This window comes from Gadus chalcogrammus, chromosome 3, assembly GCF_026213295.1.
Source record: "Gadus chalcogrammus isolate NIFS_2021 chromosome 3, NIFS_Gcha_1.0, whole genome shotgun sequence".
In the NCBI taxonomy this organism is placed as follows: domain Eukaryota; kingdom Metazoa; phylum Chordata; class Actinopteri; order Gadiformes; family Gadidae; genus Gadus; species Gadus chalcogrammus.
In genome coordinates, this window is record NC_079414.1 from 15,162,607 (window position 1) to 15,177,725 (window position 15,119).

Sequence of the window (15,119 nt, forward strand, 5' to 3'; positions counted from 1 at the left end):
CTCTCCCTCATCTCTCTCCTCTCCTCTCCGAGTACGACCAAATAACTGTTCCCATGAAGCCCAAACGCACATACATTATTCAGGGTTGCTATGGCAATACCCTGAATGTTTGTGTGTGTGTGTGTGTGTGTGTGTGTGTGTGTGTGTGTGTGTGTGTGTGTGTGTGTGTGTGTGTGTGTGTGTGTGTGTGTGTGTGTGTGTGTGTGTGTGTGTGTGTGTGTGTGTGTGTGTGTGCGTGTGTTTAGTGAGGGGTGTAATAGTTTAACTGGTGCAGTCACCTAGATAAATAACCTTATTGCTGGACTCCTTCCAGGGAATAGTCACACACACACACACACACACACACACACACACACACACACACACACACACACACACACACACACACACACACACACATACACACACACACACACAAGAAGTATGTGTGTAATGCAGAAAGGGTGTGTGCACATACAGGTGGACAAACAGAATTGTAAAGGCGTGCAAGAACACACTGGCTGCTAACTCACATACACATGCACACAGACACACGCAGACAGACACACGCAGACAGACACACACACATACACACACACACACACACACACACACACACACACACACACACACACACACACACACACACACACACACACACACACACACACACACACACACACACACACACACACACACACACACACACACACACACACACACACCAGTAGCCTGACAGTTCACTTTACATGCTAATTGGCTGACAAGCCCTTCAACAAACAGCAGCTTATTAACTCCTCTGTGTTGACTATGTCTGCCTGTCTGTCCCTCTGTCTGTCTGTCGGTCAGCCTTTGTGTCTTTCCGTGTCTTTCTGTCTCTGTGTCTACACATTTGTCTTTCCATCTGTCTGTCCTTGTTTTTGTCTGTCTGCCTGTCTTCCCGACTCTGTGTCGGTCTCTCTTGCTGTCTGTCTCTCTGTGTCTATCTGTCTATGTGTCTGTCTTGCAGTCTCTCCCACTGCCTTTTTGTCCATCTACCTTTCTGTCTGTCGTTAATATGGTCAATGGTCGTCATTGGTCCAACTTATTTGCAGAAACAGAGTTGCTGCAGAACGTGTATTTTTCCCCACACGCATACGAAGCAGAAAATAGCCATGCACCTTTAACGAAATGTATCTGAATCCACTGTGAGTGATTTAGGATACAATTGTCTGCCAACATGATTAAATAGTTAGTTAAAAATAGTTACGGTTCTGCTGGGGTTTACCGTATTTCAGTCAGATCGTTTCGTTTGACCGGCTCAACCTTTGTGTTCCGAGATCACTTACGACCCTCTGAGGGAATACCGTTTTTCACGCTAGAGAGAATATCACACACACACATGCTTACTACCAACCACACACACACACAAACGACACACATACAGGGTCCCCGAAGAGGATCAATAATTCACTTACAGGCCCTTTACACCTGATACACACAAAACCACTCACACACACACACACATGTGAACTCACACACACACACACACACACACACACACACACACACACACACACACACACACACACACACACACACACACACACACACACACACACACACACACACACACACAATACCGTCATGCCTACCTACCAACTAAGAGTGGGGGAAAGGCAGGGAAGAATAGGAGAAGGAGGGGTAGAGATAGACAGCGATACACAGAGAAATAGAAAGATAGACAGAGATACAGATTGATAAGAGATAAATAGGGGGATTCGACACAGAGAAATAGAAAGAGAGAGATAGAAAGATAGAGAGACAGAGAAAATGAGTGAGAAAAAGAGATTTTCAAGAGAAATAAAAATAAAGTCATTCCTGGCACTGTGTGACTATGCTTGTATTTGTGTATTTGTTGTGTATGTCTGGCTGTCTGTGTGTGTGTGTGTGTCTGTGTGTGCGCGCACATACGTGTGTGTCTGCTGTACTCACAGTCTCTCGGTTCCTCTGGGGATGTTCTTGGGGACGGCCTGGAGACCCAGGGCGTGACAGTCCACCGTGGCCCCGTCACAGCTGCAGGGGGCCGGGCAGGCCTCTGCACCTCGCCCCCCCGACGGGACCCCCACCACCAGCAGCAGAAGCAGCTCCAGCACCAGCATCTTCTCAGTCCGCAATACTCCTTCTCCTCCTCCTCCTCCTCTTCCTCCTATCCGGCTCTTCCTCACAGACCCAGGCGGAGGTCCGGACTCAGCCAACCCCCCGGGAGCGACTCTTCTGGCGTTCATGCCTCCGCTCAGCTCTCCTCTCCTGGGATGGTCCACTCTGTGTCTCCCCTGAACCCCAAACACCACCACGTCCTCCACTAGTTCCACTACCAGCGAGTACCAGGGTACCTCGCTAGCACCGACACCCTGCTGAGCCTGCCTAGGACCCCCCTAGGTGCAGGAGAGGGACAGAGAGAGGAGGGCGACCAAGCGAATCCCTCGCCTTTTAAAAAACAGACAAGGTAGTAAATACAGGTGAGGATGATGACGGTGACGATGATGACAGGGAGGGAAGATGAGGATGATAAAGGGGAAGGGAAGGAGGAAGAGCGTGGCGAGGAGACGATGCTTCGGTGGAGGACTGAAGTTTATCCTGCGAGTCTCTGGGATGTGTCCTTGTTGTTCTCTAGCGCTGAACTCAAACGTTCATTCAAAAGGCGAGTGTTGTGTTGTGTTCATCTGCCTCTCTCTCTGCTCGCGGGTTGCTCTGCAGCTCCTGTCCTCTGTTGGTCTCCCTCCACTCTGACGGTGTGTATCGCTCCACGCCTCTCTCTCTACCTCCCTCCCTCCCTCACTCACTACCTCACTCGCCCTCTCCCTCTCTCAGCTGAAGACGGGTGTCTCTCTATCTCCCACGCTTTCCTCTCTCTCTGCAGCTGTACCACGAGTAGTCTCTCTCCCTCACTCTCTCTCAATTTCTCAGTTGTTGACTAGTGTGTGTGTCTCTCTCTCTCTCTCTCTCTCTCTCTCTCTCTCTCTCTCTCTCTCTAGTCTGCAGCTGTAGACGAATGTCTCTCTCCCTCCTGGAGTCATTATTCTGAAGGAGGGAACAGTGAGCCGCAATAAAGAAGGAAATACATACACTACTCCCTCCCTCCCTCCCTCCCTCCCTCCCTCCTTTACACAGACACCCACACACACAGACATACACACACACACACATAGCCATCATCCATCAAACGCTTTAGCAAATAACAGCCCCAAAGACTCCTCCCACCCCCACCCCCCGTACCCTAATCAAACACACACACACACACCCACACTAGACACAGCAGAACCCTGAGTGAACTCCAATCTACTCAATTGCAGTGGTGGAGCCACCTTTAGTGACAGTAGTCTCTCTCGCTCTCTCTCACACACACTGTCTGTCTTCCCTTGGGAATGAAAAGAGCCTAAGGCTTGTGAGAGAGAGAGAGAGAGAGAGAGAGAGAGAGAGAGAGAGAGAGAGAGAGAGAGGGAAATGGTGCGTGATAGTGAACCTTAAGGAGGAGGGGAAATTGGCACTTTGTGAAGTAAAAGGAAAATGTAAAAATCAGCACAATTTGAAAGGGAGAACACAGCCTGGCACAGGCCGACATATAACCATAACAAAGCTAAAACACACAGGCACATACACACACTCACACCGTGAGCTTGAAATTCAAATGGATCTGAGCTTGTGCCAGCTTTCCTATATTAGTAGTAACAATGTGCCAAGTACACAAAGTCATTGGGGAGCCCCAAGCTTCCACACGTATCCTATAAAGAAGTGTAGTAGTTGCCGTTGCAGACAGACATGTTCAAATGGAACTGCTAATTTATTTATTTTGGGGAGGATTTTCTTTAATATTTGACCCTCAAATTAATTGTGTTCCTTTATGTGATTTAGACATCCACCTCAATTTTTTTTTTTTAAAACACTCTAAAAAACGCACTGAAGAGAAGATCAATAAACTGAGACTGAACTTGAATTTGTCCAATGTATGAATGATGTTGACGTGACAGGAGCGACCCGAAAGCAGCCAGCCTCAAACTCAACATCATAACAGCATGAAAACAGTTTCTTGAGGCCCCTTTGTGTATGGCTGTATGGGTGTCTGTGTGTGTGTGTGTGTGTGTGTGTGTGTGTGTGTGTGTGTGTGTGTGTGTGTGTGTCTGGGGGGGGGGAGGAGGGGGGGGGGGGTCACATGGTAGAACTAAAGTCAGGAAGAAGGTTGGTTAATTAGGTGACCTATAATTTAAACATTAAAAAAATATATCTATATCAACCTAATTGTATCCATAGCAGTAGAAAAAGTGCAAGCCAGACCTGACCAGATAGTAATGTTACGAATAGTAGGATACACGTGGAAGCCCTATGCCATGTAATTTGAAAACATTTAGATTTACGAATAACTATTAATAGCCATGCAAGAAATATGTGGTTTGAAGTTGCAAAACGTATATAAAAAATATATACATAAACACAGTATACCATTTATTTAATTAAAGGTAATAGCTTGGCCGATTGTGTGTAAATTATACAATGTCTACGCAGCTAAACCGGGACCTCTTGTGGACATTTGTTGTATAACTGCAGTAGTTAATAAAGAAATCGACAACAGACAACTTGTAGGAAAAATATGTTTTAATCCAAATAAAACATACCTTTGAAGACTCTATACAGGTCACATTTATTTTACATGTATATAAAAAATTGAAAATTACCACAGTCGGACCATTAATAGAATCACAGTAAAAGAGGAGTATGTTAATTGGCCCAGACGTTGCTTATGCTGATTAGACAGATGCGTTAGATTGAGGATAATCTTCCAAAAACGAAGAAAACACTACAAATAAAATGATATTTGGTTGAAATTCTTTTTGAACCAAAATCGCTAGATAGAAATCACTAGGCAAAGGATTGACAAAAAAATACATATATTGGACAAAAAATGAAATTTCCCCTGCTTTCTCAAAGCAGTGGAAGCGGTTTCTCTGTTTCCTCAGTCCAAACAGAACCTAGACAGATCTCTTAGAGGTCTGAGTATCTCTGCATAATGGAAGATCCATCGATCAGCAACTAAAGAATGTTAACCAAAGTCAAGCATTTGGATGCAAAGGCTTTACAACGGGAACAAAAAAAAAGTATTATTAGTATTATTACAAAATTTAACACACTTTAAAATAAGTCACCATTAAAAAACACACCAAACATAGGGTGGGCATAAATACAAATGGATTAACACAGAAATCACAAACTATGTGGCTATATGTTTGAACCGTAATTATGTCAAGACTGTCACAACAATATCAATAAATATCAATAAAAAAAAAGATTTCGAGTGTACTAGGAATCCCAGTGCAGTACAAATAAGCACTACCATTTACTGCCACGAACAGGTCATCATTTCACCATCATAACCATCATCATCATCACCTTAACCAGTCACCTTCCTGACCATGAACCATCCCGCCCCAACATACCATAAGCCCTCTGAAACCATCACCAAAACAATCCTTCAACGTACAATAAGCACCCTGAAACCATGAACCCTCCCTCCAACGTACAATAAGCCCTCTGAGACCACGACCCAAACCATCCTCCAACATACGATAAGCCCTCTGAAACCATGATCAAAACCCTCCTCCAACATACCATAAGCCCTCTGAAACCATGACACAAACCCTCCCCTAATGTACGATAAACCCTCAACAACTCTGTTGAAAATGCACTAGTCCAGGATTCCTGCAACTGGCCCAAATGAAAGATAGAAAAACTAATTTTAAAAAACATTGAGAACTTGACTATCAAAACAGAGCAGCCCTCTCTGCATTTCCTTTGAGAGTCATATCCGATAGTATCAGTAACTGGACGTCAAATCCCAGGCATCTCATGGTATCCATTTAACCAACAACCATAGTCACATTATAGTTACTTGTAAACTTTGCAGATCTGGCCATTTACTCCCCAACGGCACTTCCAGCCGCTCTGTAACCCAGTGTCTTGCCCCGTAGACAGCGCATGTTGCATCATAGGGCAGGAGTTTAAAAACGGTGGTATAACCCATTAAAAAAATATATTTTAGAAAAACGGCAGGTGAATTCTGACCAGATGCTACGCAATAACATATAAGAGGAAGCTGGTGAAAATCTTTCAAGGAGCACCAGAGGCCATTTTGTACCGCGAAAAAGGATTCAGTCATAGAAATGAGCTTATAAACACAAGCAGACACACATGTACACAAATATATACACATTCACACAATCATACAGCATGTCAGGCTCAGCTATATAGTAGTCATGCATTCAGAAACAGTAGTTCAGAAAGAATAAAATATAACCGGTTTTTAAAAAGGCTGTTTTTTTAAGAGGAACTGGTTCTGTTATTGGTCACAGTTCTGTCGTTCACAGTTCTATGCAGTCATGAGATTGAAGAGGAGACATAGCCATGGAGCATGGGGTCTGGATCAACCACTCACAAAGAAGAAATCTCCTGAGGTGGCGAGAAACACATCATGGAGGTCGATGGAGAGCCCTGGAAAAAGAGACAGAATTAATGGATTTTTGAACAAAAATGTCTGGAAGTTCCAATTACGTCATTTATACATATATAGATAACAACGGTAATCTAGTAGCATTTTAGTCTGTAATGCTATCATTATGTCTGTCCCCTGCGTACCTTCCGAAGGTTTCTCCCTTGATATTTAAGGAAGCTTTTCCTTGTCTTTCAGAGGGCTTAGTCTGGGAGGTTGATTTAATGTGGGCCTGTGAAGCCTCTTCAGAATGGTACTGTTATTCAGGGCTATACAAATGAAACTGACTTGACAATTGACTTGTCCTCACTTCAGACATTTAGACCTTTTTTCTATTTGCAGCACTATACAGCACCTTTTCTTCACATGTAATGTTAAGTATGTCACTGTTAGTGGAGGCAGTGGCTGCTATGTGAAAACTTGTAATGGTATGTAAAGTAGGTCTCTGTGAGTGAGGGGGGACTTACCTTGGAGTCCTGGTGTAGCCTCTCCTTAGAGAGAGCAGAGCCTCTTGAACTCTTCGGCGCACCGCACGCCTTCCCCGACTCCACGAACATCAGGGGACTGTTCACCTGGACACACACACACACACACATTATTGTGGCCAACAGTGGGCACATGGGAACACCATCAATTCACGAGTTACATAATGTAAGTCTACTAAGAAACTAATGGAACAATTTATAAAGTTTAAATTAAGTAAACATGTCCATTCAACAAAGAGGAGAATGAGAAGAGTGGCCTCACCGCCTGCAGGACGACATTCTCCTTCCCGGGTTTCCCCGTCGACATGGTTACCGGGGAGATGTGCCTGAGCTTCCTCTCGGTGGTCAGCTGATCTCCACGAGCTTTACGCTGACATCACAGACACACCTCGTTAAGAGTCACACACACACCTCGTTAAGAGTCACACACACACCTCGTTAGAGTCACACACACACCTCGTTAGTCCCAGACACAACTCGCTACGAGTCACACACCTCGTTAGAGTCCCAGACACAACTCGTTAAGAGTCAGACACCTCGTTAGAGTCCCAGACTCACCTCCTTAAGAGTCACACAATCCTCGTAAGAGTAACAGACAAACTTTGTTAAAAGCCCCTGACCCATATCCTTAAGAGTCCCAGACACTCCTTTAGAGTCCAAGTCACACCTTGTTAAAGACACATAAAGGACATCTCCGAGACATGCGCACACTGTTGAAATCCTCACAATCCCAAACGTTTGATATAAACTGTGCTTTGAGAATGAATGAACGTCATGCGTGTGCGCGCTCACCTTCATCAGCGCCCCGAAGGAGCGTGAGCGCGGGTGTTTCTTGGTGCGTCCGGGGGGGGTCTGCTGGCACTCGCTGGGTGGGGGGGTCCCGAATTCTGTTTGCCTGGCAATCTGGAGGCCATGAGCACATGGATGATGCTAATGTGTTAGCGGCTAGGTTTCTCCTTTTTATGTTCCCAGACACATACTCACATAAAGACGAGGATGGCAATGTGGCAAATACATATCCAGTGGAGCCCTGGTGTTACACATTATCAATCTGAGTTTAATTTGAAATCAAACTGATCTACTTAAAAACCTGTTGCCAATCGTTTTCAATTAGGTAATTATTATAATAATTATTATTATTATTATAGCAAAGCATTCTATAATGCAGTCTACCTTTCAACCCCGGTTCCCATGACCACCCAGTCCGAAGAGTTCACCTGCTGGATGAGCTTCTTCTTCTTGGCCGAGTCGGGCATGTTGTGGTGGACGTGTCTGAACAGCTCCTTCAGGGCCTCCTCCGTGTGGTGCTGGGGCCCCCCGGCGATGGGCTCCAGGGGCCCGCCGGGCCTCTTGGACCCTGTCGGTGAGCGCAGCACCGGGCTACCGTTGGCAGGCAGCAGCTCCAAATCATCCTGATGGAAAACACCAACCATCCAAGTCCAAATGCAATACTGTTAAAAATCCCGTCCATCAAGTCACAATAAAAACATAAACAGTTAGGGATAACGTTCCATCAAGACCAATAAATACAAAACCGTTAGGAATCACGTTCCATCAAGACACAATAAATACATAAACAGTTAGGAATCACGCTCAATCTGAACACAATAAATATAACCGATGACGATATAAAAGAGCCCAGACTTGACAGAGACACTCAGGTGAGAGGATAAGTCCTCTAGGTAGTAGGGAGTAGGGACTCGATCAACCCATGCATTTTTGGCAGATCGAGGGCAGTTGCTTTGTCATTGTTATCAATGGGATCATTTGGGAACATTTCTGGGAAGTTAAGAAAAGGGAAAGCAGCGTGCTGCGCCTTTTAACTGTTGCAAAGCAACCATAGAATCTCCACACCTAAATCTACAACGGCGCTGGACCTTTTTTTCCTTGAATCAACATTTTCTTTAACTCAGGGTGTCCAGAAATGCATGGGAACCAAGCAAAACGTTTGGTTCCCATGAATAGCAATTACCAAATAGCTTCTCCCAGCTGTTTAAAGTGTTTTGTGTGATCAGGGCCTAAGAATACATTCTCTTCACATTTTGAACTTTGACTCTAGAGCCCTCTGGTGGTAGAAATCACCACTGCACTGTACAATCACTGATAGGTAAACTACAATACTACCAGGCTTTGGTTCTTCTTACTTCTTCTTCTTACTTACTAATTCTCCCCCACACTAAGTATGCGGGCCGCTTAAATAGGACCAATTGGACAGCAATGTGTGCTGTGATGTCACCACTGACCTTGGTGTGGATAACTCTGGAGCTGGCACAGTGCACTCTGGCGTGCTCCCTCATGTAGGCAGGGGCCTGGACAACAAACAACAACACATGCGGCAATCACTATAATACTGACTTTAGAGCATTTGACAATATATGTGGAGGACTGCACTGACAGTAAGGCGTGTGGGTTCATACTGTATATATTATAACAACCAACATAATAATGGTATTCAGAGATAGAGAGGTAGCACTACATTGAGGTATGCAGGGATGCACATAACTTCTTTATAGAGTTCAGTTGAGTACCAGGAGATGGTGTTTGGTACGCACCCCAGACATAGCTCCTCACGTAACATCGGATCTTATGAAACGTACCCAGTTTCACAGAGGTTTTTTGCGTCACCTTTTTTTTTTTTTTTATCAAACTGCAGCAGCTCGACCACGGAGCGTTTGATTATCTGACAAAAGGAACGTTGCGATCAGCTGATTTTGCGCAGTTCTCCAGATGTGGTGCGCAGTGCACAGCGCACATGAGCGCACATTTCATTGCGCTTATCATTCGTTACGAGCCACGGCACATCTTGGTGCCACTTTTTGGAAAAAAAAACATTTTCTTCTGCTCCGGCTCCATTTCCCTTTCCTTCTGGTGGCGAACGCACAAGGAGCTGCTCAATGTATTTTGTTGTTTCGTTTTTTTTTCGATCTCCCGTAAGTTACGCAAAAGCGCTGTACTACACAAGTGACGTTACGCATCCCCGGTTATGGCCGCGCATGCATACTTGCGTATCAGTTATGTGCACCCCTGTGAGTAAAAATATTGCCAAGCTGGAAAAGTGTACATCTAGCATAAAACAGTCTGATTTGAAGATGTTATTAGAAAAGAGACTAAACTAATAAATTAAAAATATTGTGATCATAACGAACCAATGCGACAACAGTTGGCTTTACAACTTATGGGAGTGTTTGTGTGCGACTGTGCGTGTGTATGCGTTACCCTGAACAGCTTCTGTGAGTGTCTGATGAGGAAGGCCATGCTGTTGTTGAGCTTCTTCAGGTTGTCCTTCAGGTCCACTGCAGTCATCTACACAGACACACACACACACACAAACATAAGACTGTGGTTGGGAAACACGGTGCCAAATGACTAAATGTCCCCGAAGTATGATTTCTGTCAAAGTGCCGGCAGCCGAGCAATGAAGAACGATCCGGGCTGACATTTTTATTTTTCATAGGAGCACTGTGCTCTACGCCGAAGACTAAAAAGCTAGGGGGAACAGCTATGTTGCACCAAAACAAATGACTAGCCCCCATCTGCCTAGGCTGTATCAGTTTTCTGCTTCTGAGGAATGACGTTCAGGGGGGCCTGGGGGGAGGGACCAGATGGATCAGGGGGAGGAGCCATGGGTGAGTAGGGAGGAAGAGCTAGGGTTGAGTTAAGGGGGGAAATGTAGAAAATGCCCGAAGGGCGCTTAATGCTAGTTAAAGGGCAATTTAAAATGTAGCCCCCTTTCTGGTTGTCAAGGATGAATTAGAGTGATTGACACCGAAATTTTGAAACGGAAAGGTTGTGGTCGCAACAGTCTTTTCGCTCAGTTCTCTGTCTCAACAGTAGGGCTAGAACAGAGCGAAAAGACTAGAACCAGCCGGCCTTCCCGTTTCCGGTCAACAAGCAATGAGTCTTCCAACCGAAATCAATGGATTTACAAAATGCAAAATAAAAGACTAGACACTTTATTTCGCTACGGTACTTGATTTGGGACATCCACAACACCACTAACCACTCGGTGAGTTGCGCGTTTCTGAAAACAAACGTTTAGGGTTGTTTTAAGGACAGGTTTGTGAATGCTCGTGGCCAGCCATTGTGAAGCAGGCAGGGGCGATTCGAAATGAGGCCATAACCAAAGACAGGACCCATAGTCAAAATTTCGGTGTCAACCACTCTATTTCATCCTAGACAAACCAGAAAAGGGGGTAAACGTTCAAAGTACCGGAATTGTGCTTTATTAACAATGAATCCCCTTTTACAAAATCTACTCAAATTGTATTTAGTATGTAGGGTTAAGGTTAGGGTTAGAGTTAACTAACCCTAACCCTTAGCAGCACAGCCCCACATTGAGCTGCATATGCCCACCAAAACAGGGCCGAGTGTGGAGGCCCAAGCGCCACTGGTACTCACGTATCGCGGCCAGAGGACGTGCGGGGCGAACATGAGGGCCAGGTTGTAGGCGGACATCTTGTTGGTGTCCTGCCGCTTGGCGGTGTGGTAGAGCAGCTCCAGGAGCAGCTTGAGCAGCGAGCGGTTGGCGGCAGGGAGCAACATGAGGAGCAGCTGCAGCGCCTCGATCTGCCGCTCTTTGTCCGGCACCGACGTCTTGTTGCCCCGCTCATCGAAGCGGGTCATATCTGCAGTGAGGGGGAGGGAGGAGGGGTGTTAGGAGGGTGGATTAACACAATACTGGGAACTAACTACATACTTAGTAGTACTTTGTTTATCCCTGAAGGTCAGCTTGGCAGCCAGGCGGTGGTTTTATATTTACAGGGCAATCTAAACAACACTTTAAGAGCAAGCCTCACAGCGTGAGTGAGTGAGTGAGTGAGTGAGTGAGTGAGTGAGTGAGTGAGTGAGTGAGTGAGTGAGTGAGTGAGTGAGTGAGTGAGTGAGTGAGTGAGTGAGTGAGTGAGTGAGTGGTGAGTGAGTGAGTGAGTGAGTGAGTGAGTGAGTGATGAGTGAGTGAGTGAGTGGTGAGTGAGTGAGTGAGTGAGTGAGTGAGTGAGTGAGTGAGTGAGTGATGAGTGAGTGAGTGAGTGAGTGAGTGATGAGTGAGTGATGAGTGAGTGATGAGTGAGTGATGAGTGAGTGAGTGAGTGAGTGAGTGAGTGAGTGAGTGAGTGAGTGAGTGTGTGAGTGTGTGAGTGTGTGAGTGAGTGTCACCTGCTATCTTCAGGTGTGCGTGGAACTGCCGGTGTGTGAGGAGGGGTTCGGGGAGCTCCCCCAGGAAGGCCTTGAGCAGGGTGGCCACGTCGTTGGGGTGGAAGCCCCCGGAGCTCAGGTCCACATCCGTCCCGCTGTTCAGCAGGTCCCTCAGCGTCTGCTGCCGCACGCTGTTGCCCGGCACCCGGAACAGACCCTCCACCTGCAGATCTGATTGGACAGGAGCAAGAAACCAATAGGATCGTTAGCCAAGGGAAAGCCTGGGATAGGATTACCTGGCAGGGCTGCAGTACGATGATTCATTCAAATATCTATGGTTCACACTTGATCTATCTATCATCTATTCCTGCACTATCTACGTTTCTCCATTAGCAGCCTCTAGTGGCTTCAGTTGTAGCCACAGTTAAAGCTCAGAAGTTCAGAGAGTTTTATTCTTGAGACACTTTCTCGTTCAGATATCTTTTAATGAAGTTAGTAGCCGATAGTGTCCAACAGAGCTGACAGAGTCTAACGGATAGTCAGACAGACAGATACATATAGATGAGTCAAACATTCTAAACACTACTGTATACAATTCTGCGTTTCATGGTGAACACCACTTCCTGAGTGTAATAAGTGTGTGCTCAGTTCTATGAGGATTATACTCACTCTTGCTGAGGTACTCGATGAGCTGGTAGATTTGTGCGATGCTTCCTTCTGACAGAGGGGTCCCAAACACAACATCCTTATCTGTGAACGGGGGATGAACATGTTTTATGGTAGACAGTGAACAGTCTTTCTATCCTACATGCAAGCAAACTCAAGCACTGAAGGTCTGTCACAACATGCTTACACTCTACTACTTACAAGCCGGCTAATAGGCTAACACACAGCTGGCTTGTGAATCAGCCCATCACATCATAGTGAAGACATGTTTTGTGCGGCAGTCTTCTTTTTTCACTATTGCATTTTGGAAGACGGAAGACAACTTTACTCGAATAAGTGCAAATAATAATCTGATAATCTGACCTTCACGCTGCTATAGAAACACACCTTATTTTACGACGGACATAATTTGTCTTCAAGGTTGACTGTTGTAACAAAGATGTAAAAACTAAATTGTACAACAACTTGGCTCCATTTTTCTCAGAATGTGAATCAGAAAGAGTTAGTTTTCACACATTAGGATTCACATACATTGAATCGAAGAGACTTTAAAAACATATAATCCAAACTTCACTCTACTGGAGTCGTGTGTTGTTTTCTGTTGCTTTGGACCAAAGGCTTCCATCACTGTAACAATATTTTTCAGCAGAACTTGTTTTTTGGGCGGGGACTAGGGGGCAGGAACCAGGCAGAGTCTGACCTTTGCGCTTCAGGAAGTTGAAGGAGCGGAAGAAGCCCCCTCCGCTGCTGCCCGTTGGGGTCTTGGGGGGCGCCTCCTCTCCCAGCAGCTCGGAGAACTCGCTCCCCGGCAGGTCGATGAGTCGCGTCAGGTTGCTCAGCACCAGCTCTGTGAACACCTCTGGCTGCTCGTGACGGAGCTTCTCCACAAAGAAGTCGGGGTTGAAGATGATGGTGGTGGCACGGCCGGCACGGGTGCTGCTCGAATTCTCCTCTGGCTGGATCCCCATGGTGCACGGTGTACCTCTGAAAGGGACAAAAGGTCAGAATGGTCTAGACTAGTCCAAGTCAAGGCGCATTCACAGGCGGCTCAATGTAGCCTTAAATCACCAGACCAATTCACAAATGCGTGTCATTCTGGAACCTCTGAGTCGATTTTCCAATTTCCATTGGGCTTAATCAAAGAGCCTAGACAAATATGCATCTTAAGGCAATTGGATAGAGTTACAACCAATCAGAACAACGAAACATGTGAAACATCAGTTGCAGCCATCTTGGTTGTTTATATATTAGATAAATGGTTGTGATTGGTCCGACCCAGGTCTGCTGGAAATCTATCTGAACTGAAGAGCCCTATATGCCAGAGCAAATAAAAATTGACAAACAACCAACATAGTTGGTGTCCAAACCTAATTTACAATATAAATGGCAAGAGTAACAGAGTATAACATTTAGTCAAAAGCATCAGCAAAATAGTTGCAAGTAATTAAATTAGAATCGCAAAAGGTCTAGGTTTGGGTGTTCGACTCCCTGTACAAAAGGTTCAGAGTTGGACCCATTGTCCTCATCCTACTCTGTAAATATGTCCATGATGATATGCGAGCTACCGACTCCTTCATTACGCACGTCGCTTTAAAAGCGTCTGCTTAACGGAGGTTTATGATTGGTCGGTTTTATATGATTAGATATTGTTGCGCTGAATGCCATAAATATAGCTCTTTATATACGAAACAAAAATCCGCCTTAAGCATTTTGATGTCAGTAGATCAATTATTAAACCAATGCAGTTTGGATATCGGTAGGGAGCATTTACAATGACAAAGAATGCATTAAACAAATACAGAGTTAAACGGCAAACTCTTAACCTCTCTTCATAAGTATAAGGAGGGTATTCCTACTATAATTTGCGGAACTTACAGTTCAAGCCATGACACTAGAAGAAAGAAAAATGTGTCTGACATCTTTAGTTTGTATCAAACTTAAACTGATCTTTAAACCTTATGAGTTGTCAACAGCCATCCAGAAACAGATTAACCAATTTAAAATGATGCTAGTAAAATTGAAACATTTGAACCAGTTATAAAGGTAAAATGTAAATCAGCTCTCATAAATAACGCTACCCGACCCAACTTAATCTACTCTGACTAATAGATGCAACAGTTTGGGCATATTTTAATACCAAGTTTCCCACCCACTAGAGTTTAACAAAGGAATACACATGTCAATAAGAACGTATGTTGTCCATAATGAGTAATTTTACCTGCAAATTGTTGTATTATTCCCTTTCTCTTTATCCGCAGCCATGCTTGGTTTGAATCCTCCGCTGTTGTCTTTTTAGGTCCCGCCTACTTTGGGATCAGTGATTCGTGGGTTGTGAA

The 15,119-nt window shown here is 45.1% G+C and overlaps 2 protein-coding genes across 4 annotated transcripts in view; both read right to left on the bottom strand.

Annotated features, from left to right (window-relative positions):
* slit1b (slit homolog 1b (Drosophila)) overlaps positions 1 to 3,715 on the bottom strand; it is a 44,958-nt gene extending 41,243 nt beyond the window's left edge. The window contains exons 1-2 of the mRNA XM_056587238.1: positions 3,632 to 3,715; positions 1,954 to 2,396 (exon numbers count right to left, since the gene is read on the bottom strand). Of these exons, the coding sequence (XP_056443213.1) occupies positions 1,954 to 2,396; positions 3,632 to 3,715 (527 nt within the window). The remainder of the gene's footprint in view (positions 1 to 1,953; positions 2,397 to 3,631) is intronic.
* Positions 3,716 to 4,597: 882 nt separating this feature from the next.
* On the bottom strand, positions 4,598 to 15,073 carry LOC130379401 (rho GTPase-activating protein 19-like). 3 transcript variants are annotated; one of them, XM_056586188.1, is made up of 12 exons: positions 15,002 to 15,073; positions 13,484 to 13,767; positions 12,787 to 12,867; positions 12,139 to 12,348; positions 11,383 to 11,609; positions 10,201 to 10,287; positions 9,228 to 9,293; positions 8,202 to 8,396; positions 7,777 to 7,887; positions 7,247 to 7,354; positions 6,967 to 7,071; positions 4,598 to 6,501 (listed from the first exon to the last, which is right to left on the bottom strand). In XM_056586188.1, exons 1-12 carry the CDS (start codon positions 15,043 to 15,045, stop codon positions 6,442 to 6,444), a joined length of 1,578 nt encoding a protein of 525 aa, XP_056442163.1. In that variant the 5' UTR covers positions 15,046 to 15,073; the 3' UTR covers positions 4,598 to 6,441. The 3 variants fall into 3 exon arrangements, with proteins under 3 accessions (XP_056442163.1, XP_056442166.1, XP_056442165.1); XM_056586191.1 differs by lacking the exon at positions 15,002 to 15,073 and adding an exon at positions 14,315 to 14,338 and having other exon boundaries at positions 4,604 to 6,501; XM_056586190.1 differs by lacking the exon at positions 15,002 to 15,073 and adding an exon at positions 13,886 to 14,281 and having other exon boundaries at positions 4,604 to 6,501.
* Between the last annotated feature and the right edge of the window lie 46 nt (positions 15,074 to 15,119).

Coding starts and splice junctions, on each gene's coding strand:
- LOC130379401 (XM_056586188.1), bottom strand. CDS start 15,045: ATGGCTGCGGATAAAGAGAAAGGGAATAATACAACAATTTGCAG. Junction 11,610..12,138: donor CGCACACCTGAAGATAGCAG/GTGACACTCACT, acceptor CCCTCACTGCAG/ATATGACCCGCTTCGATGAG. Junction 10,288..11,382: donor ACGTCCTCTGGCCGCGATAC/GTGAGTACCAGT, acceptor GTGTCTGTGTAG/ATGACTGCAGTGGACCTGAA.